The sequence below is a fragment of the Panthera pardus genome, unplaced genomic scaffold (assembly GCF_024362965.1).
Source record: "Panthera pardus isolate Hobbes unplaced genomic scaffold, ASM2436296v1 HiC_scaffold_22, whole genome shotgun sequence".
Lineage (NCBI taxonomy): Eukaryota > Metazoa > Chordata > Mammalia > Carnivora > Felidae > Panthera > Panthera pardus.
In genome coordinates, this window is record NW_026526788.1 from 77,143,475 (window position 1) to 77,166,554 (window position 23,080).

Consider the following 23,080-nt stretch of genomic DNA (forward strand, 5'->3'; position numbering starts at 1 on the left):
TGTGTAAATCACAGGCTGAATCATAGAAAATGGCTGATATTTGACAATGTTTTGCCTACACAAACAATTTCATACAGTTCAATCCAATATTGGTTGACTTGACCAGCTAACTTTACATTTAACTAAAGAGATATAAAAAGAACCATAATGATCTGTAGGCCATTGACATCCTAACTAAAAAGGTTTCAGTGGAACAGGACTAGAGAAAGGCCAAACTCTGGCATAATCAGAAAATAAAGAGTAACTACAAATATTTGTGAATATGGCAGTGAATTTCCTTTAATCAAAGACAACCAGGACCAATTCATTAACTATCAAAAGCTACATTTTACTAAAAACAATCTGTCTTTAAAAATGTTTAATCATACAATATATACAATACATGCTGCTTTCCTGTTTGGATTTCACTATCCAGTTGAGTCCTAAGAAAGAGGAAAAAAATAGCTGGTTAACAGTTTGTAAATGATAACATGAATCCAAAGTTTACTAGATATACAGAAATAGACTCCAACAACCAGTGCTTTCTCAGTGAGGAGGGCCCCGGTCCACCCACATCATATATCTTACGTCTGCTCTCTTTCCCTCAGTTATCTTGGAACCAAAGCAGATTAAGTATTCAAAGTTCATTTTTAACTCTCAAAATTACAGAAAATTTGAGTTAGAAAAATAAAACCTTAACAATGTTCTGATTCAAAATCCCCCCCCCCAATTTTACAGATTGGATTTATAGACAAAATGAAGCTGAGTGAGATGAAGTCATCTCAGTGATTTTAATGTTTGTTTATTTTTGAGAGAGAGACAAAGTGTGAGCAGAGGAGGAACAGAGAGAGAGGAAGACACAGAATCCAATCCGAAGCCGCCTTCAGGCTCTGAGCTGTCAGCACAGAGCCCGACTCGGGGGCTTGAACTCACGAATTGTGAGATCATGACCTGAGCCGAAGTCGGACGTTTAACCGACTGAGCCATCCAGGCGCCCCCTCCATGATTTTAAAGTAAGGGGCAGAGCCAACAGAATCCAGGTCTCCTGACTCCCACCCACAGCAAATGCCCGATCGTCACTAAGATTTCCTTCTAGCATGTTCTCCTTCATAAAAATTGAAGAAGTGTTTCACAGCATAACTCACATTTAAGAAACGCCCATTTACTGACATCATTCCAAGGTAAATCTGTCCTAATCCTCCCTTTCTACTTCATAGCTATAAAATAACCAAATCAAATCGGACACTGAACACGACTGATGGGAGGGTTCAGTATTCGATTTATCTAGTTTATCAACTTGTTGGAGGGGGCGGGGGGGGGGGGGGAGTAGGAGGAGCCAAGCCAGGAACACACTCCTGCCTCGCCCCTTCAGAACCCCGAAGTAATCCAAAGAAGGGGACTTGCAACCACTAGGTGGCGCGCTGCCTTTCCCACCAGCACGCACAGTTCTAGGACTGGGGCACTAGAGGGAGGCAAATCCCAATTTCACCAGAATGCGAAAAAGGAAGGTGGTTTGGAATGCTAAGTAACGTTTCATAACATAGGAAATGTTACCTTTGCTGGCGTCAGGCGCTTAGCCTCTGCTGGCTCTGGCCTGAAGCAATCACAGGTTCTGAGATCTCAAAGGTCTTCACGATCTCCTGGTGGAGAACAGAGAACATTTTGGGCACTGGGTTTACAGCAAATGCCGTTTGGGAGACAGAACTACCCCAGGGAAAGGGGCAAGGGGCAAGGCTTTACCTCCCAGTCTCGGTAACTCAAAGCTATGATTCCTTGATTCCTAATTTGGGTGTTTTGGTCAATTCCCTCACTTTCTTCATTAATATTAACGGGCTCTGTTGGAAAGACAAAAGTTTTCAAAGGTTATCGAATCACAGGAGGTAGGCTGAACGGAAACTGTTGAACAGGAACGAAGCCTGTATCGAAAAAACACTTATAATATTACATACTTATTAGGATCCCACGCATCACTGACTTGTTATAGTGTTGTAGCAAGTAATCCATTTGCTTCCATTTTTAAAAAACCCCACAAGATGGAGTGACACGTTGCAATCATTTAAAAACCTCTGCAGATCTAAGTACTAACCACAGAGCTGAGCCCTACTGAGTCCCAGAGAAATTAAGAGCTTTTAAAGTAACAATAAAGGCAATGGATGTACTTGATTCTCTGCAGGAGACCTTAGGAAACAAAGGACTCATGGAGACCGGTGAAATTATTTGAGAAAGATTCTCCCAAGGAGAGGAGGGAGGTGGCTTCAGGGAAAAATAGAAGGAAGGAAAGTACAATAGTAACTGCAATTACAAACATTCTAGATAAAAACTGGAGGGACTTTCTTGTCAGTCTTTAAGGCAGTAAGTGTTGAGTCAATGATACAGATGAACCCTCTGGCTTTAAATGATGGCGATATTTTCAGTAAAGATACAGCAACGTAAAAGTTCGATACCTAAAATGCAAACTCATTTACATTTAGAAAGCTGCATTTCATGACCTCTAACAACACATACGTTTTCTCAAAAACTAATCTTAACATAGTATCCTTTACCTATTACTGGCAGTCGGTCTTGGTCAAGCTTTATTCTTGCAAAACCATCCTAAAACACAAACATGATTTTAGATTTGGATTCAAAAACCGATTTAAAAAATTAGATCCAAAACCCGTAACCACTGGATGAAAAGCATTATTCCTTAATTAGAAAGCTCCATATCCCAGACACTCAAAATGTACCATAACAATAATGAGGTTACGTAGACAAGAAGATACATGGGGCTTCCCTCGGGTTTCTGATCAGCCTCTATCCTGAGGATCTGCTAAATAAAACCGAAACTGGCTTATCTCTTTAACTGATTCATGTGTATTTTTGAACACTCCATATTTTAGCAGGTGTTAGCTCATCATCTACCGTTGACAAAATATGCCTTTGTTATCATTTCTGGGAAGATGCTCTGGTCAATACAAGATTTTTGTTTAAGGTTAAAATCAAATTCATCTTACATATGCACCAGTGCAACCTGTTACAAGACTAAAGATAGGTCTAAAGTATGCTTCTTTTCTTATATTTCAGTATATTTTTGAGTAGGGTTTTTTTTGAACCTTCTATTTTGAAATAATTTCAAACTGAAAAGAGCTACAAGGCTACTATAAAGAACCTTTATAGTATATGTATTTTTTAAGTTTATTTATTTTGAGAGAGAGCGAGCGTGTGCCCACATATGCGACAGGGGAATGTCAGAAAGAGAGAATCCCAAGCAGGTTCCACAGTTAGCGCAGAGCCTGATGTGGGGCTCAAATCCACAAACCGTGAGATTATGACCTGAACAGAGATCAAGAGTGGATGCTTAACCAACTGAGCCACCCAGGCACCCCTCCCTTCCTATATTCTTTACCGAGCTTCACGAAGTTTTTCACCAAGTTTTTTTCACCAAATTTCACTGTTAAAGTTTTGCCACATCATTTCACTCTCTCTACATATTCATTTATAATTGTTTTTTAAGTTTATTTATGTTGGAAAAGAGACAGCAAGTGGGAGAGGGCCAGAGAGAGAGAGAGAGAGCGAGCAAGAGAGAATCCCAAGCAGGCTACACACTGTAAACACAGAGCCTGATGCAGAACCCACGAACCTTGAGATCATAACCTGAGCTGAAGTTGGGACACTTAACTGACTGACCCACCCAGACACCACTGTACTAGTAATTTTTAAAAAAAAAATTTTTAATGTTTATTTACTTTTGAGAGAGAGAGAGAGAGAGAGAGAGAGAGACTGTGCACATGAGTGGGGGAGTGGCAGAAAGAGAGGGAGACACAGAATCCGAAGCAGGCTCCAGGCTCTGAGCTGTGAGCACAGAGCCCGATGCAGGGCTTGAACCCACGAACCATGAGATCATGACCTGAGCTGAAGTCAGACGCTTAACCAACTGAGCTACCCAGGCACCCCAAATTTTTTTAAGTTTATTTCTTTATTTTTGAGAGAGACAGAGACAGTGCAATTGGGAGAGGGGCAGAGAGAGAGAGAGAGAGAGAGAGAGAGAGAGAGAATTCCAAGCAGGCTCTGTGCTGCCAACACAGAGGCCGATATAGGGCCTGAACTCACAAAACCAGGAGGTCATGACTTGAGCCAAAACTAAGAGTCCTATACTTAACAGGCTGGGCCATCCATGCACCCCTCCCGTATTAGTAATTTTTATGAGATAATAAATGATAGCCTGCTCCCTTTCCTTAGTACTTTCAGTATATGGTTCTTGAGGAGAACAAGATATTTTCTTACCTAACATGGCAACTATCAGATGTGGGCAATTTAAATTTGGGAAATTGAACATTTATACCACACTGTTCTCTAATTTATAGTTCCATACTCAAACTCCGCCAATCCTTTTTATAAATAATTTCCAAAATGTAAAAGCAAGCTCACAACTTCTCTTTTTAAGGTTACTTATTATGTTGAGTAATCTCTACACCCAACGTGGGGCTCGAACTCATGACCCTGAGATCAAGAGTCATATGCTCCATCGACGGAGCCGGCCAGGCGCCCTTCACACACAAATTTTCAGCTAGTTTCTTCTGCCTGTGTGCCAATGTTTTGCTACAACGCAAATACATACATACATACTGGTTAGTACAAACACCTCTGCTGGCTCCCACCCATAGCTTTTACTATGTACCCTCTTAAAAGCTATAAAAGATAAAAAAGAGAAATAATCTTAAATCTTACCCTTATAATGAAGGAAACATGAAAGATGTTTTCCACTGTTCGGGGAAAAGAATGTGGATCAACCACAAAGTCAAAGAAGGACATAGGAGTATCAGCTGTAGACGAAAAAGAAAAAAAAAATTCTTCAAAACAGGAAAGATGGATTTTGCTAATCAGTAAGACCAATATTCTCTTGTGTGCACAGAGGAGGGAAATGGGCCCTCAACCCGCTGTTGGGACTATAAAGGGATACGGCCCTTCTGGAGACCAATTTGGCCTACCTATTATAAAATACGTATGCCCACTGATCTGGCAACCCTCCTCCTACAGAAATGTCGGCAGGTGCGTGCAAAGCTGTGTGCCAGGATTCTCTGCTACAGCGGCTTTCACGAGAGTAAGATGCTACAAAGAACTTCCACTCGTCCACTCACGGGGGACTTGTTCAATGTATTTATGACACAGCCCTACAACGGGAATCACTGGAGAGAAGGGCGATCTACCCGTATCGACGTAGAAGAATGTCGACGTGGAAAACTCAGGTTGCGGAAGAACGTGTATATTATGATTAGCTTTGAAAAAAGCAAAACCAGCAAAGATGCCCAGCTTACTTATGTGCATAGTTACATAACTGACATAAAGCTAAGACGATCTGAGTACGCAAGGCACGCCATACAAGGAGCTGCCTCTAGGGAGCGAGAAGTGGAACAGGTACTTGACTCTACCGCTCTCACTTCTATGGCACCTTTTGTTTTGTAACAGAAAAAATACCCCATCTTTTAAAACCAAAAATGAAAAGTTACTTTGCCAACAACCTCACATGGGATATCTAAAGGAGAGAAGCCGCGTTACATATATAGGCTGAAAAGCAATCAAAATGATTCAAACATTGTACAGAACCGAAAATGCGTTTCAAAAACTAACTTCTCATCGAAAGGGACATGTGTCTAACTGATAAATACAAATTGCTCTACTTGAACTTGGTATCATACTTACGATCCTCTCGGAAATAGGTCTGCAATAATCCCAAAATTCTTTCCACTTCCTTTTCTGTTGCTTCTTGATGAGATTCTTCCATTTCACTTAACTGAAAACACAAAGTCGTTACCAGACTGATCTACTTGCCTGTTTGCGTTTTCTGCCCTCTTCCACGCCCATATTCGTCTAAATGTCTTTTATTAGGGATCACTACCAGTTTTGACCCCCATCTTAAAATTTACAGTTAAAAAAAAAAAAAAACAACAACAACTTTGTTTCAGTTAACATTTTTCTATTAATTTTTTAACAGAGGAGTTAACATGACCAAATCAACCATGTTCAGGTTGAATATAAATAAAATAGCACAACACAGAAAGTGGTTCAGAACTGTGGTTCTCAACTGGGAGTGATTTTTGCCTCTTGGGGACATTTGCCAATACCTGGAGATGTTTTTGGTTGTCACAACTGGGGATGGGGAGGAGGCGGCTACTGGCATCTAGTGGAAAGAGGCCAAGGATTGCTATGGGGCCTCCTGCATCGCACAGGTTAGCCAATCACGACGGAGAATGTTCCTGCCCCGAGGGCTGACTGTGCTGAGGCTGAGAGCCCCTGATCCATTACGGAAAGGAATTAAAACTAAGACAAGGGTTAACCCGGTAAAACATTTAAAAGCTTAAATTATTTAAGTGATTATTTAAGTAACCAAGCCTGACTCCAGACCCTAAGGCTTAGAAAAGATGGCCAAATTGCATGTATATTAACAGCTACTTTAACCGTAGGCATTTTCAGAAGACAAACCTGGTCAGGCATGGTCTTCTTCTCTTCTGTCTTGGGACCTTTTCTCGGACGATCGCTTCGTGGCTTTGGCACAGGGAACTCTCCTTGTATTGAACCCAACCTAATGAAAAATATGCTTTCATGTCTTTTTTTGTTTGTTTTCTAAACCAATTTGACTAACTGGAAGCAGCTCCCACGGAATGGTCAGATTCAGACCAGGCTTCAGTGCTGTATGAGCTGACATCAGATCGAAACTCTGGTCGGGTCTGTGACATCCTTTCTGCTCCCATTGTGTTTCTCAAAGAACTCCTAGGAGCTTCTCTCAATTACAGATACCTCCTCAAACACCTTCATATTTTGCTTTCAACAGTAGACCGGTCAACATGCCTGTGGTCTTCCCAGCTAGCCTACTGTGTTCTTGGCAAAGCCAACTTCAGATCAGGGAAGAAGAACATGTGGGGAAGAGGAAAAAACAGCTCCCCTGGGGGTTAAAAGCCTTTGGACTAGGGGTGCCAGTGCCGAGGCTCACAGCCTCGGACTACGGAACATACCTGTCTCAGGAGAACAGTTCAAACAGAAGCCATGGGATTCTTTTCCCTTCTGGACTCCCCGTACCCCCTAAAAAAAGCCCAAATGCAGACTTAAGCTACAGTAATAGATGTACCATGCAGCGATCACGGCCCCGAAAACATAGACCTGTGTGGTCCCTCCGCCTGAGGAGATCAAAGGGTGCAGTGTAGATGGACAGATCCAAATCCACACACACGTGTCCATTTCAGCGCAATGGGGTGGATCCCACAGCATCACACTAGAATAATACTGTGGTGCTGGGAGCGCATGTGGGCAGAGGTCTACCCAGACGTGGGAGTGATCTGGTTGTGATCTCTGACCTTGCCTTCTATCTGTCCGGAGAAGTTACTGGAGGCTTCCAAGTTAGGGTCTGGGACATCAGCAAACATTCCCAGGTGGCAAAGATGGGGGAAGACATTGTAGGCCAAAGAAACAGCAAGTGCAAGGGCACACAGCTGTAAGCACTTCACTGTGGGTGCAACTTCGGCAGGATGAGGAGACAAAGTTTAAGGCACAGCACCCAAGGCTCCCTTTAGATCTTGGGATTTAGGACAGAGCCAAGAACTCAACAGCAAAAAACAGAGATTTGGACTTTATCCTGTAACGAAGAAGTGTGACCTTTATGCTGTAATGGAGGCAGTGGTTCCAGGCACCTGTGCTAACTGAAGGCTTTTTAAAAACCTAGGCCTCGCCCCACACCTGTGCATCTCCAGAGCCTTCTAACTGAGGCGCTACCACTCTCGGGAGGTTTGCAAGGGTAAATCAGAACAGACAAACCGCCCAGGAGCTATATAGCACTTAAGAAGAAACAACAGCAGAAAGATCTGCTGGGGGACACAGGGCATTTGAAGATGGTCTTAGAGAAGAACCAATGAGCACTATTCTTAGTTTCCCCAAAAGGACTGAACTAGGAAATGAAGACGGAAGTTAATGTGAGTATAAAAAAAAAAAACAAACTTTTCAAAACTAGAGCTGTATCCAAAAAATCAACCTGGCACTGATGTGACCGTGACTCAAGCAGGCTTCAAGTATAGGTCAGTTGATCGTCCGACAGGAAATTACGGTAAGTGGCAATTTACATACATTGGTAGGATCTGAAGATACTCTCCATAAGAGGTATCGTCCTCCTACATGGTAAGGATTAAAGGTGACAAAACAAAGCCAGACGTTTTGCCCCAGACCGGAAGTCTCACATACTAGGAAACAAAGGAGCCGGCAGGGCACCTAGTAAGAGGTCCTGGCCCACAGCCTGCCCTGCTTAAATTAAGCAGGATGAGGATCCATCCACATCGAGATTTTATGGGCTTTTCAATCAAAGTTTACAAAGTCTCCAAACAATGGCATCATGACTGTCACCTCCACAATACCAAATAATGTTTGTTCCTACAACGAAAAAACAACTTAAGGTTTACAAATGACTGGTCTGTCAGATTTTTAAAATAATCTTACAGAAAGTGGAATGTATGGGTTTTATTAAAGGTGTTTTCTGCTGTTTTGCCTGATATTTTCCAGGAGTCATAGACTATGAATTCAAAATCAGAACTATCTTCATCACGGATGAGTTCTTCAGCTTCTAGCGGATTTACACCCATATGTGTCAGCTACAAAAATGAAGGGAAACAAAAAACCCCAGTTAAGCCACAAGCAATCATTCACCACATCAAATAATCTGCATCAGTAAACTTTAAGAGGCCAGAGGCAAAGCCTGTTTTCAAGGCCCTAACACGCTGGCTAAATTTCTTTCGATACAGATAATTTCATACATAAATTCCAACTTTCCAAGGCAGCAACACGAGAATGAATGAACTTAGTCCATCAAAGTATTAGGAAAGCAGTTCCGGCATACAAATCTGAAATCACATCCCAAATCAAAGCCTCCAACACAGAACAGGCCAGGTTTAGCTGGCTTTTGGATTTTCATTTTAGCCAGCCTCCTAGAGACCACTACTCAGCTTGCGTCTCAGTATATCCAGAGAGCAGTGGCCTAGCGTCAGAGAATCATTCATCCTAAAACTGCCTTCCTGCGAAGAGTTGCCAGAAGTTTAGTAATTCTCTCATCCCCAACTATCTTACAGAAAATGAAAGTGCTTTGATTACATTATAGAATTATAAAATGCCTCCAAGTTATCAAATTAAAACAGTAATATCAAATATAAACAATCAAAAAGCTCTCAAGGAGCTGACCCCTATTAAAGGCAATCAAGTTGTAAAGAAAAAGGCTGCAAGAACCGGATCAGAGACATAAGGTCGGCATCCATCACCCCCGCCCCCTGCCACCTTGTCTCCCCCCCCCCCCCCCCCAACGTGGGAGGACGGGTCCGTTTCTGTCTGGTCCAGTCTACCAGTCTTTTTTTTATAGAACCTATATTTGATGTACTCAGAAGGATCTTCCCCAGCCAGCCATCACAGAGCTATTAATTTAGGGTTTTACTCTGAATGCCTTAAAGACTTCCGGAATTTATTTTGATTTGTTCAAGTACACAGCTCACTTGGATAAACACCAGTAATTTTAAAAAAGACAACCCAGTATATGGTCATTTTATCTGTTCAGCTGTATGTTAGTGTGCATTTTCCAAATGCATTATGCCTCACAATAAAAAAGTTAAAAAAGAAGATTTTACGGTTTTAAATGTAAGTTAAATTTCAGTTTTAAACCATTTAAGGTTTTAAAAACAACAGAAAACTCATCTGCCCCCTGCCTTTACAAAAGAATGAATGTATCTGGTCCGATCTCACAGTACTAAATCATTTTAATAGCCATTTGACAAACATTCAGTCAGAAATTCAAAGGTCTAGCAGAAATGCTAGGACAGAGCTTGGCTCAGAGTGGAACCAAAAAAAAAGAAAAAAATAATCCACAACAGGGTAAAATGCAAGGTCAGCTTCACTGTGCCTTTTGTGGTAAATCCACCAAGGAAAAATTTTTTAATTTTGGGTAACAACCATCCAAAAGAAAGGTAAATAAAACAACAACAAAAAGACCCACAAAATAGCAAAACCCTAAGCATATTCATGTGGTTCCCATTTATTCTCAAAGACAGAGGAGAGGGGCACCTGGGTGGCTCAGTCGGTTAAGCATCCGACTTCGGCTCAGGTCATGATCTCATGGCTCATGGGTTCGAGCCCCGCATCGGGCTCTGTGCTGACTGCTCAGAGCCTGGAGCCTGCTTCGGATTCTGTGTCTCCTCCTCTCTCTGTCCCTCCCCTGCTCTTGCTCTGTCTCTCAATAATACATAAATGTTAAAAAAAAAAAAGAAAGAAAAAGAGGAGAACTTGCCCCCCCGGGCCTAACTCATCTCCAGCTGAGCTCTGCCACCTGCTGCGTGGGTTTTGTCCAGCCAGGACGAAGGGTCCCCAGTCACTGAGAATGAGCTAGAATACTTATGAACTGATAATTCAGGGGAAAAATGGCCATTTGTAAATAAACATAGCACCCAGAATCTTTACTTCGAATGCTAAGAGATTTTTCTAAACCTCTAGGCTGCCGCCCTGTATTCCTCGACATGGCTCTCCTGTCATCGTTTAACTTGGTGAGATGAGAGCTCTTTGGGGGAATCTGAGACTTGTGCCCCCCCCCCCCCAAGAAAAGGAAAAAGGAAGTGAAGGCCATTTGCATACAGATCTAATCAAAGCAGATAATTAATCTGTGACCTGGGACACATTTTTTGTTTAAGATTCCGCAGCTTTGAACTTACTAGAGTTTCAACGTAGCGCAACATATCGAACGAGTTCAGATCAGAACGCAGCTGCTTTGCCTTCTCTTTGCCCAAATCTGAAGCCAAAACAAGAAAATGGGCATCCAGGACTGCTTCTCTTGCCCGGGACACTGTTCAAAAAGAGAAGGAAAATACACATGATTCACAGGGATTTTCCCGAAATTTCCACCTACTTACTTGCCATTTCCCACTGGACCAACCAAAAAAAAAAAAAAAAAAAAGGAAACATACCCATCTCCCTCTAAAACCTGGCTCTCATGCCCAACCCACCAATATCTGGAGTCAAAGCTGACCAGTCCTCCGGGCTCTGTGCAGACAGTTCAGAGCCTGGAGCCTGCTTCAGATTCTGTGTCTTCCTCTCTCTCTGCCCCTCTCCCGCTCATGCTCTGTCTCTCTCTCTCTCTCTCTCTCAAAAATAAATAAACATTAAAAAAAAAAGCTGACCAGCCCTCCTAAAAGCCCCTCTCCCTCCAGGGTCCTTCTCCTCCTGTGAATTGAACTACCATCTCTTTATAGCTTGGGTTCAACAAAGCCTGTCTCCTCTCTTAACACCCAGCTTCTCCCCCACCCCCCTCCGCCCCTAACGCCAGCAGCCCCACCTCGGCGTCCCTCCTTAATGCAAGTGGAGGTAAGTCAAAAGGAAGGCCTGCTCCGTGTAAGGCCTGGTGGCTTGTTGAGCGGCCACCACAAACCGTCAGGGGACATCAACAGAAATAATGGCACCGTCTGGGCAGTCAGCCTAAGACGCCCAGGTGCCAGCCCGGGCCACCACGTGGACAGAGGCCACGCAGCAGGGCGGCGACCCTGAGGATGGAGGGCCCAAAGGCGTTTGACAGAGGACCCGGGATTTAAGACAAGCTATACAGAGAAAAAGATTTAAACAGGAGTCAAGAAGGGAACAGGACGACGAAGTGTGCAGAGGCGAGGGACCGGCCCTTTGGAGGAGACGGCGGGGCTGGCGGGACTGGGAGGGTGAAGAGGGCCCTGGGAACACCCGGAAAGGCAAATCGGAAAGGGAGCCAAGAAGAGGCGAAGGCGGCAAAGTTCAAGTACAGAAACACCTGTGCCTGGTGTGCTCCCGGAGGCCTTGTGGGTGTCACGCTTCCTGAACACACACGTCCAGTGGCTGAACTTGGCTGACTCCCGTTTTTGCTTTTATACATCATTCTTCTCCCTTTTTATTTCGGGGGTGCTGCTGCGGGAGCGACCATGCGTGAGAGAGGGAAGCAGAGGCCAGGCTGCTCCGGGTGCCTTGCCTGCTGGCCTCACAGCACGGTCGGTGAGAAAAGCGCAGACTTCTCGGCCACAGCTGGCTTTGAGGCTCCCACCGAGGGAAAACCATGAGTGCCAAGGATCTAGAATTCTGTGTTTGCTGGGCGAGTGAGTAACTTTGCCTTAAAGAGGTGACCCAGTCAACACAGGGGCATCAGCCGAGGAGGGAGTCATGTGTGGCCCAAGAACTAATAAGATACACAGTAAAGAAGCAAAGGGGTGAATGAGTCACAGACAGCGCTAACAAGGGGTGAGGAGGGATTTAACCAGGTGAAAGGGAAACGCTCAGTTCTGGAAGGTTTTAACGAGATTTAGCAAATGTGGGAGACCAAGATGGGGAACGGTGCAGAGGCTGTGACCAGGGCTAGAAAGACAGTCATTTGAGAACATGCGGACGCGGCAATGTTAAAAGCGAGCAACAGTTAAGCCATTAGTCGGACTGGGAAATTACTAGAAAGAAAGGGTCTGGTCCTCAAAGAACATGAAGAATTGTCTGGGCAACACAAGTTGTTGACTCTTCCTTACCACCGAATTTGTCTGCACTCTGCCTTTCTGTTGCCACAGAACTGTTAGGGGGACGGTGGGCAAAGTGGTCTGGGGACTTGCTCTAGGGTTCGGGGCCCCAGTGCCTACATCAGGGGGTGCCCGACCTGCCTTCTGTCTTTGAACAGACTACTGCTGCCACAAACCCTTTTAATTCAAACCAAGATATTTTTTTTTTTTTCATTTTCAGAGAGAGAGAGAGAGAGAGCACATGCACACCCATCGGGGAGGGGCAGAGAGAGAATCCCAAGCAGGCTCCACGCTGCCAGTGAGGAGTCCTACATGGGGCTCAAACTCACCGAACCATGAGACCACGACCTGAGCCAAAATCAAGGTCGGATGCTTAACCGACTGAGCCACCCAGGTGCCCCAAACCATGATTGTTTTTTAAACTCCCCTCTCACCGTGGAGGGTGCTCAGTGCTCTGACGTATCTCTTTATCTCTCTCTCACCACCCCCCTACTAGAGACCAACAGCTCCACTAGTGGACATGGCCACTACACCCCTGCCCCCCACCATAGGCGGACCAATAGCAAGGAGCTGGGAGGAGGGCAGGACTAGAAATAGGGTGTCACAGCCCAGCTCAGTTCTTCTTTAATTCATCTGTTCAACAAACGCACCCTGGGGATACAGCAGTCAATACCACAGAAAGATAAAGATAATTCATGCAAGTATAATACAAGTTCTCAACCTTGAACGAGCAACAGAACCACCTGGGGGGCTTGCTAAAACAGGCTGCTGGCTGCGCCCCCAGAATTTCACATAAAGCCTTCAATACACCTTAGGGAATGGTAAGCACAACACAAGCAGTATAACCACTCCAACGAGAAAGCTTCCAAAACCAGTAAAGAAAACACTACTATATTATGTGGGAATTGTTTGATGTCAATAATATGGCTCTTCTATAAAACTAATAAAAAATTATCCTAAAACTTACAATAAAAAGCTCCCATATATAAAATAATGAATTACCTCCATTAAACAGAGTGTTGGCCTCTTCAAGGACCTCAGTTAGTTTGTCGCTGGCATTCAGTATATCCTCTCGGTTTTCTACGTAAAGAAATACAAGATTTGGCAAATGTGCTCGTCATTCACCAAGTCCTTAACAAAGTGGTCACCTGGGGTGCTGAGGAGTCCTGCCCCTGCTCCCTGGGGTGATTATTTCACACATCTCTATCTTTTTAACCAAAGCGTCTCCGAAAGAGAAAGGTGACTGTACCTTTAAGGAGCATGAACTTTAAAAGGGGCCTGGCTGCCTTTAACCTTCACCCAAAGGGCTCCACTGCTTCTGCAGCCTCCTAACAGTGGCTCCCAAACTCTGCAAGCCACAGGGGCCCCTGGAGGGCCACCCGACAGATGGACGCGCCACCCCGAGTTTCGGAGTGGGTAGGTCCGGGGTGCGGTCCTAGTGCGGGCCATTTCTGACAGCTCCCTGGTGGCGCCGCCCGCGCTGGGCGGGCGACCCCTCGCGGGACCCACCGACTGCCAGATACGACACCCGGGGCCCGAGCCCCGCCGCCACTCCTTCCCGGCCGTCTGGGCTCGGGCGGCGCCGTCCGGCCCCCTCGGGGCCCGCGCGCCCCCGCCAAGGTCGCGCGGCTCGCTCCACGCGACGGCGCGGGGCCACCCGGCGAGCCAATCGAGGCGCGGCCGGGCGGCGCGGGGTCGGCGCGGGCGCCGTGGAGCAGCCGGGCCGCGCGGGCCTGCGTCCCGCACCTGCCCCCGCCCGCGCCCCGCCTTACGTTGGACCGAGTTGATGAGCGCCCGGTACTGATGGCGGATCTGGCGGCACAGGCCGTGGTCGGTCTCCGCCTCCAAGCTCGCGGGGTCCACCATCTCGTCCCCGGAATCCGACGGCTCTGCCTCCTCCAGGCTCGGGCGCTCCGGGGCCTCCCTGCGCTCGGGCGCGGCGCCGCGGCGGGACACGGGCGACAGCGGGGACCGCGAGCGGGAGCGGGAGCGGGTGCGATCCCGGTGCGGGTCGCGGCCCCGGCCCCGGCCCCGGCCCTCGGACCGGCGGCCGCTGCTGTCCCCGGACATCGCGCCAATTCGCCGTGCAACTTCGGAACGGCGGAAGTTCGCGCCAGAAACTGAAACCCCTGCTCGGCGCGAGCGCCCGCTCCCCGCGGAACGCGGCTCCCGGGCCGGCGCCAGCGCACAGCGACGCCTCTGGCGGGAGGCCGGCGGCGGGCGCGGTGCGGGGCGCTCCCGAGGCGCCGCGGGGCCCCGGCCCCGGCCCTCCGCTCGCTGGCCGTTTGCCGCACCCGGGGCCCGCTGACTCCTCGCTGCGCGGGGGTCACGGCCTTGGCCCGCCGGGCCCCCCGCCCGGCCCGCATCTTCCCGGGTCTCTTTGGTTCCCCGGGACACCGCCACGGCCTGGCGACGTCAGGGCGCGCAGGGCACGTGTGTCATGGAGGCTGCCGCGGATGACGCCGGGCTCGGAGGCAGAGATGTGGCTCTGTGACCTGAGTTTCTCCGAGCCATCACGGGGCGGATCCACTGAGGTTCACGTGCAGCCGGCAGTCCCACTCTTGGTGAAGCCAGAAGGACAACAAAAATGAACAACAAAAATTGACTTTCTCCTAGTAAACTGTGAACCGTCCCTTCTAAACAGCTACAGCATGGCAGCTTGTGTTCACAATTGGTTCTCAAGCTAAAATATTCTGAAGTATCTTCAAAAAGGGTCCAAGACAGATGGAATTCTATTCAGAAAAACATATGACTTTCATGTCATGCTACGTATTTGGGGTTGTATTGCAAATGTTGTTTCTCAAAAGTTCCCTTTGGTGCTGAGAATGCATTCGATTTTCTCAAAGAAACAATAATATAAGTTGCGTTTCTACGTAAGGCTACAAAAATACTTCTGTGCGTCTTGTACAGTCAGCTGGAGGTAAACGCTGTTTGCAGCTGCCCCACAGCCGGTACAGCACCACAGCCCTACTTACCTGGGTTTCAGAAAAGGTAAAAGCTGGTGCCTGCTTCATTGGATGCATTATAATTGGCCTAAATGAGTCGTGGCAATCTTATCCTCCTTCCTCAATGACTGGACTAGGGACGGGCATGTAATCCAGTTCTGGTCAGTGATATGGGAGGGGGCGTCCCATCTGCATGAAACACAAAGCCTCCAGAAAAGAGAGGCTTTATCCCCACCCTCACTCCTTCTTTAAGATGCTGATGTGATAAACGGGTACCCGACACGACAGCAGCCATCTATGACGAAGTGACAAGCATGAGGAAAAGACCAGGATGCTAAGGGACGGAGGAGAAGAAGGACGGACATAGCTGAGTTGCTGAGTAACTGCCTGTCTCCAGACTGCTTGTTAAGTGAGCTGTAAATATCCTGTGCTAATTGTCTTGCGGTTATCACTTGCAGCTCAGCGCGTTGGGACCGAAACAAGTAGTTAGCATTCTTCTAGGTGGAAATTCATTCCGAGCTCCGGATACAAATACCTGGAGCATTTCATTCAGTTCCATAAGGTTTTGGTGTGTTCTAATGAGCCAGACACCCTACAAACACAGTAGATCACGAGGATGGCTCAGAGACTTGTCTTTGCCTTCCATGGTCTCACGAGGAGACAGACATGAAACTGATCCTAAAATTCGTATGGAAATACAAGGGATCCAGAAGCCAAAACGATCTTGAGAAAGAAGAACAGAGTTGGCAGGACTTGCATTCCTCCATTCCAAGACTTACTACAGAGCTGTAGCAATTAAGACTGTGTGGTGTTGGTGTAAGGATAGACAGATTGATCGATGGGATAAAATCAAAAGTCCGGAAATAAACCTTTTCATCCACGGTCAATTGACTTTTTACAAAGGTGCCAAGACAATTCAATGGGGAAAGAACAGTCCTTGCTACAAATTGTGCTAGGACAATAGGATATCAACATGCAAAAGAATGAAGTTGGACCTCTCCCTCATGCTATATATAAAAATTAACTCAAAATGGATCTGATCTAAATAAATGTAAGAGCTAACAGGATAAAAATCCTGGAAGAAAACACAGGTACAAATCTCTGTGACCTTGGATTAGGCAATGGTTTCTTAGATATACCCCAAAAGCACGAGCAACCAAAGGAAAAAAAAAAGATAAATTGGAGACCAGGTTAATGGTCATTTGTTAAAGCAGTAAGAAGAAACTAATATTGGTATTTAGGATGAACACCTGTGATAAAAATTATCATAATTTTTTAAAGTTTATTGATTTATTTTGAGAGAGATCACAAGCAGGAGAGGGGCAGAGAGAGGAGGAGAGATAGAGAATCCTAAGCAGGCTCCACGCCATCAGCATAAAGCCTGACGTGGGGCTCGAACTCACGAACTGTGAGATCATCATGTGAGCCAAAATCAATAGTCAGACGCTTAACTGACCAAACCCCAAGAAAGGTGGAGGTTAATTTGAGGTAAGGGTGGGGACAAATGGAGAATAACCCACATGATGGGTAAAAGGTTTATCAGGGTTTCTTCAGCTAGGTATAATAGAAACTCCAGTACAGGACCTTCGCCAAAATTGTTACAATTTTCCTTGTGACACTGGAAAACTAGAAGTAGGCAGTCCAGAATTAGTGTGTTGGCTTAATTGCCTCAACCCAAATGGGCACATGTCACTGCCGCTCACATCTGGTCACATGGCCTCAACCCAAGTGCAGGGAGGCTGGGAGACGTGTCTTCTCTTTCTCTGTTTCCCCATCCCTTCTTTTTTACTGCCAACGCCCGCTTTCCAAAATAGAAGCCAAAAACAAAACAAAACAAACAAAAACCCCGAGATACTCCCCTTTCCTCCCCGCCTTGGACCTAGGGCGTGGAATATGGTCATTCTTGACCAATGGGACTAAGGAGAAGTCTATGGAAGGTCTACTCAGAAATGTTTTCTCCACAATAAAAATAGACACTGAGAGGAAACGTTCCTCTTTAGTCAAACGTCGTTCTGTCCACACGCGGTGCTCAAAGTGAGGCAGCGGTCTTGGGGCCACGTGGGGACAGATTAACAAATGAACATTACGAGTCAGGAAGAGATGATGGAGCAGAGACCAGTGAGCGGGGGAAGAGGGGACTGAGTGTACTCCCTCCTCCTTTCCTGGGAGATGAGCTTCTGGATCACCCTCCCGATTAACATGACATGACAGTGAAGAACTGGCCAGGAGTAACCTGGAGGGGGACATCTGGCCAGCAGGCCTTAATGAACACCGGGCAGAGAGGAGAGAGGCAGGAGAGTTTCGGGTGGGGCAGAGGTGGAGGGACTGAATCCCTCGGTGCATAGAGTGTCCCTCAGGCTGTGGCTGGGTACCAGCTCTCCCGCAAATCAGATGGGAAAACGTGTACGCTCTCGGGTGGGAAACAAAGTTTCTAATAGTTCCGGCACTGAGGAAGACAGCCAGCCACTGGGGGATCCTTCTGGTCAGAGCTGATTTGGTGCCAAGAATGCTGGATGTGGGGTCTGTGTATGTCCAGCCAGGGCCGAGTTAGATCATCCACGATGCGTGTATAGCGGCTAGTGTCATAAACATGTCGCTTGGTGTGATTTGGTATTCAGTGTATCTCTCGGGGAGATCCTGGCGCTCCTCGTCGGCCAGGCTGCCAAGAGAAGGCAGTAGTTAGTAAAAACTCAACGCCCTCGTTCTCCAGTAGCCCCTGCTATGCTGGCGATTGCGTGAGTCTGTGATGAAACCCTGCCCCCTTTTCTGGGTGCTTCATTTATTAATGCATGTTTATTGAGGGGCCACTATGTGCTAAGCCACAGGCTGGACGCTCGAGATGCAATATTAAAGACTGCGAGCAAGGCCCTGCACGCATGGAGCTTACGGATTTTGGAGAGAGACGGACATCAAACAAGCGAAATAAAGATGAATGTATATTACCTGCTGTGTTAGACGCTTGGAAGGAAAGGATTTGGAGCTAGGCAAGAATCTGACCTGGCTAGCAGAGTCAAGGCCGTTAAGCTGAGGTGAGAAGGAGCCCAGGATGAAGTCAGGGCGCAGGCGGGGAGGAGAGCAGAGCAGGAGGCAGCCGGGGCCGTCGCTTGGTGTTTAGGAACTGCTTTGTTCCAAGGTGGGAAATAACCAGAAATGTGTCAGGGTAGACTGTCCGAAGAGTCTCCTGCTATAACACAACTCAATCCTGTATATGCCATAATTTGTATGACACTCCTGGGCTCGTGGGAAATAAAGGAAATGTCTACAGGAACGCAAAGGCGAGCCCAGGACTCATGGGAGCTCTTGACACGTGGAAAACTGTCCACCGTGGTTGCAGGTGCACTCGGGGGGCGGCGGGGGCACAGGGCCTGAGCATCCACAGCCCTGCTACACACATTGTTTGGCTTAAGGCTATCAAGGGCCCATGAGACGCCAGGCTCTGTGAGCAAGACAGACAAGATCGCTGCTGTCACAGGCGGATGCCAGCCGACAGTCTTATCAGGGAGAAAGACAACAAACAGGGAATAGATAAATAATTTCAGATGGCGACAATATGAGGAAATTCAAAGGCAGCATATTGTGGGAAGGAGTTACCTACCAGGTGGTGAGCAGTGTGGGTGGGTAACTTTAGCTGGGGTGGTCTGGGAAGCCCCTGCCAAAAAGCTGACATTTCAGTTAAGAGCGGGAGTCCGCCATGTGAATTGGGGGGGAGGGGGGACGCGAGTGTAGAACTTTCCGGATCTAGAGACTTCTCTTTTCCCAAGCGTCTGCCCTAAGTCTAGACACTGATCCAAAAGCTTCTGCAAGAAAACAAAGCCCAGGACTGGGACGTGCCTCCCTTCACTGTCAAGACCTCCAGGCCGGGGTGCCCAAAGCACCCCAAGTATGAGAGGGAAGCGTATGTACAACCCCGAGCCCGTCTCACCTGGACGTGGACAGGAGAGGAATCACCTGCCGTGCGGTTTGGCCAGAGAGCAGAGGGGCTGTTTGTCGTCCGATATATAGCATGAAGCCACACACACCGTGCATGCTGCTCACCTGGCGTGGGACTGGGGCGCAGAGACAGCGAGAGATTATTAAATCTGTGCTGTTTCAGTGAGGTGTTAATTGTATCATTTCGGGAGAGAAATGTAATAAATATTAATTTTTAATTTGTACGGTGAAACAATGAGTGCAAATTCTCAATCAAAACATGCAAATAAATATCTCCCAGGCTCTCGAGGCCGAAGGCTCTAAATGGTCTAAAAAGGATCATTAGCCTTCGCGCCACGGCCGCCTCCCTATTTTTATGGAACAGAACTACAGCCATCTTAGTAACCAGCAGCGGATCGGTGAGACTTCTGCTCCTGGAGAGATTTCCAGCTGGCAAAACGAACAGCTGGTATTAGCCTGGGGACATTTTGGGACACGCTTAAGCGCAGTGTCTCATGCCATCCTCCAGGACGCCGCCTCCATTTGCTTTTCTTTCGTTTTGTTAATGTTGAAGAGGATCTGTAAATAAAGAAATAAAAAGGGCCAGTAAATTCAAAACATTTTTTATTTATTTTTTTTCTTTATTTTTTTTAAATTTGTTTTTATTGCTTATTATTTTTGAGAGAGAGAAAGAAAGCGAGCAGGGAAGGGGCAGAGAGAGAGGGAGACACAGAATCGGAAGCAGTCTCCAGGCTCTGAGCGCCCAGGACAGAGCCTGACGTGGGGCTCGAACCCACAGACCGTGAGATCATGACCTGGGCCGTAGTCAGCCGCCCAACCGACTGAGCCACCCAGGCGCCCCTCAAAACATTTTTTAAATGTCATGTCATGTCATTGAAATGGTGTCTTAATGTGACCACGCCTGCTATGTATTTGTCATCCCAAAACTCGAGTCCATGGCCTCAATAATGCTTTAGAGCAGTGCTTTCCAAATGTTAGCGTGCATTTGAACCACAGGGGATGGTTATTAAAAACACAGATTCTGGGGGCACCTGGGTGGCTGAGTCGGTAGAGCGTCCGACTCTTGATTTTGGCTCAGGTCACGATCCCAGGGTCATGGGATCCGGCCCCTCATCAGGCTCCGTGATGAGCGTAGAGCCTGCCTAAGATTCTCTCTCCCTCTGTCCCTCCCCCACCCACACTCTCGCTCTCTCGTAAATCAATGAATAAATAAAATTAATCTTAAAAATACAGATTCTGATACAGTAGGTTTTGGGAGGGGGCCTCTGATTGGCCACTTCTAATTCCCAGGTGATGCCTGTGCTGCTGTTCAGGGATCGTACTTAGACCCACCAGATGAATGGAGAGGCAGAACAATTTAAACATGTTTACTCACCTCTGAAGGCCAGGGTGAGATACTTTTTGTCATTGAGATATAATTCACCTACTGTAAGATTCACACTTTTAAAGTATATGATCCAATGGTTTTTATTATATTCACAAGAGTTGCACAACCATCACCAGAATGAACTCTAGAACATTTTCATCACCTCGGGGGCGGGGCGGGGGGGGGGGAACCAACCCATACCCATATCCGTTCAGAGTTATTCCCCATTCCCCCGGTGCTCTCGCAGCAAACACTAGCCTATTCTCTGTTTCCACAGACTTGTCTATTCTGGATGTTTCGTGTAAGTTGAATCATCATCATGTTGTCTTTTGTGTTGGCTTCTTTCATTTAGCACCATGTTTTCAAGGTGTATCCACGTTGAAGCATCATCTGAATAATATTCCCTTGTATGGATATGCTACAGTTTATCCACTGGTGGACATTTGGATGGCTTTCACCTTTTTGCTGTCATTTATGATACCTTGGCATTCTTCAGTCATTCGAATATTCTTATTTTTTTTTAAGTTTATTTACTTAGAGAGACAGAGAGACAGAGACAGCATGAGCAGGGGAGGGGCAGAAGGAGAGGGAGAGAGAATCCCAAGCAGGCTCCACACTGTCAGCACAGAGCCCAACACAGGGTACAATCTCACGAACCGTGAGATCATGACCTGAACTAAAGTCGGACCCTCCGACTGAGCCCCCCAGGTATCATGTGAATATTCTGGTGCCACACTCCCTGGTTCATCCAAGAGGAGTTACTGTTGTCCAGCCTAGAGTGCTTTCAGCAGAGTTGAGGGCTGTAGCGGGGCAGGGTGGTGGGGGTCTCAGAAGAGGCCCAGCGAAGCCATTAGCCTTTAGGGGGTTTAGTACAATTTGGTCAGGTGGTCTGAGAGCACAGATATCACCATTTAAAAAAATAATTTATTTTGAAATTTCAAATTTATACAAGTTGCAACAAGAAAGACCTTGGGGCGCCTGGGTGGCTTAGTCGATTAAACGTCCGACTTCAGCTCAGGTCACGATCTTACGGTTCGTGAGTTCGAGCCCCGCGCCGGGCTCCGTGCTGACAGCTCAGAGCCTGGAGCCTGCTCCAGTTTGTGTCTCCCTCACTCTCTGCCCCTCCCCTACTTGCGCTCCGTCTCTCTCTCAAAAATAAACATTTAAAAATATTTTTAAAAAAGAATACAAAGATCTCCCGTATCCCCAGTCGTTAGTTGTATTTATGCCCACCCCCCCCGCCCCATGTGGATACTCACTGTTACTGTTCTTTATTTGGGGTCAAGTTGTAGACTTGATGCCCCTCTTTCCTCAGCGTGACCCCGCCACCCTGGACTCTTCCCTGCGTAACCACAACACAACCACCCCTATCAGGAAATCAACACTTTACAACACTGGCATCCCGTCATTACACCCCATTCCGACTTCTCCTTTTGTCCCAACGGGGTCTTGACATTTCTGGTCCAAGATGTCATCCAGGATCACACGATGTCTCTCTTTTTCATCTCCTGCAGGAGCAGCTCCTTGGTCTCTTGTTACTTTCACTCTTGACAGCTGTAAAGAATCTCCCTTCTGTAGATTCTCCTCAACTTGGGTCTTCTCAATGTTTCCTCATGTCCAGACCCAGGCCGCGTATCCTTGGCAGGCGTAGCACCAGAACGAAGCGATGTTCTCGGTGCTTCACCCCAGGGGCACGTGAGGTCTACCTGCCCCACTGGTGATGTGAATCTTGATCACCTGGTCATGCCAGTGTCTGGCAGGTTTCTTCACCATAAAGGAATCCTTTCTCCCTTTGTAGCTGATAAATATTTTGTGGGGGGATAACCCAGGACTATGGCACTATCTCCTACTTTTGTATGCTGGGATATCATGGCTTGTAGACCCCCTCAAGAAATAGAGATCGGGGCACCTGGGTGGCTCAGTCAGTTAAGCGTCCGATTTCAGTTCAGGTCATGATCTCGCAGTTCACGAGTTCAAGCCCCACTGTCAGCTCAGAGCCTGGAGCCCGCTTCAGATTCTGGGTCTCCCTCTCTCTCTGCCCCTCCTCTGCTTGCATTCTGTCTCTCTCTGCCTCTCAAAAATAAATATTGAAAAAAACAAAAGCACCTTCTCCATGAAATCTGTTCTGGTCATTGAACTTGAAGGTGACCTCTGGAAAAAAAACAACAACAAAGAAACAGAGCTGGAAAATATATGTTCGTATTTACCTACTCACACATGTTAAACACATCCTATTTATCTTTTATCTTTATCTCTAGATAGATACATAGATAAATTTAAAACGTGTTCAAATAAGAAAGGGGGAAAAAAAACCTACACGTTTACACCAACCTCTAATTCCAGTACAGCAC

At 46.8% G+C, this 23,080-nt stretch overlaps 1 protein-coding gene across 2 annotated transcripts; it reads right to left on the reverse strand.

Annotated features, from left to right (window-relative positions):
- Nucleotides 1-253: 253 nt before the first annotated feature.
- NSMCE4A (NSE4 homolog A, SMC5-SMC6 complex component) lies at nt 254-14,670 on the reverse strand. 2 transcript variants are annotated; one of them, XM_019459646.2, is made up of 11 exons: nt 14,261-14,670; nt 13,491-13,568; nt 10,683-10,813; nt 8,437-8,588; nt 6,439-6,538; nt 5,659-5,749; nt 4,687-4,781; nt 2,523-2,571; nt 1,720-1,814; nt 1,534-1,619; nt 254-422 (listed from the first exon to the last, which is right to left on the reverse strand). In XM_019459646.2, exons 1-10 carry the CDS (start codon nt 14,556-14,558, stop codon nt 1,545-1,547), a joined length of 1,164 nt encoding a protein of 387 aa, XP_019315191.2. In that variant the 5' UTR covers nt 14,559-14,670; the 3' UTR covers nt 254-422; nt 1,534-1,544. The 2 variants fall into 2 exon arrangements, 1 of the variants encoding a protein (XP_019315191.2); XR_002082697.2 differs by lacking the exon at nt 254-422 and having other exon boundaries at nt 1,591-1,619; nt 1,720-2,423.
- Between the last annotated feature and the right edge of the window lie 8,410 nt (nt 14,671-23,080).

What these genes read in the sequence shown, in the direction of transcription:
- NSMCE4A (XM_019459646.2), bottom strand. Translation starts at nt 14,558, where the DNA reads ATGTCCGGGGACAGCAGCGGCCGCCGGTCCGAGGGCCGGGGCCGGGGC. An exon ending in GCTCATCAACTCGGTCCAAC is followed by an intron (nt 13,569 to 14,260) that starts GTAAGGCGGGGC and finishes TTCTTTACGTAG; the next exon opens with AAAACCGAGAGGATATACTG. An exon ending in GACCTATTTCCGAGAGGATC is followed by an intron (nt 4,782 to 5,658) that starts GTAAGTATGATA and finishes TTTCGTCTACAG; the next exon opens with CTGATACTCCTATGTCCTTC.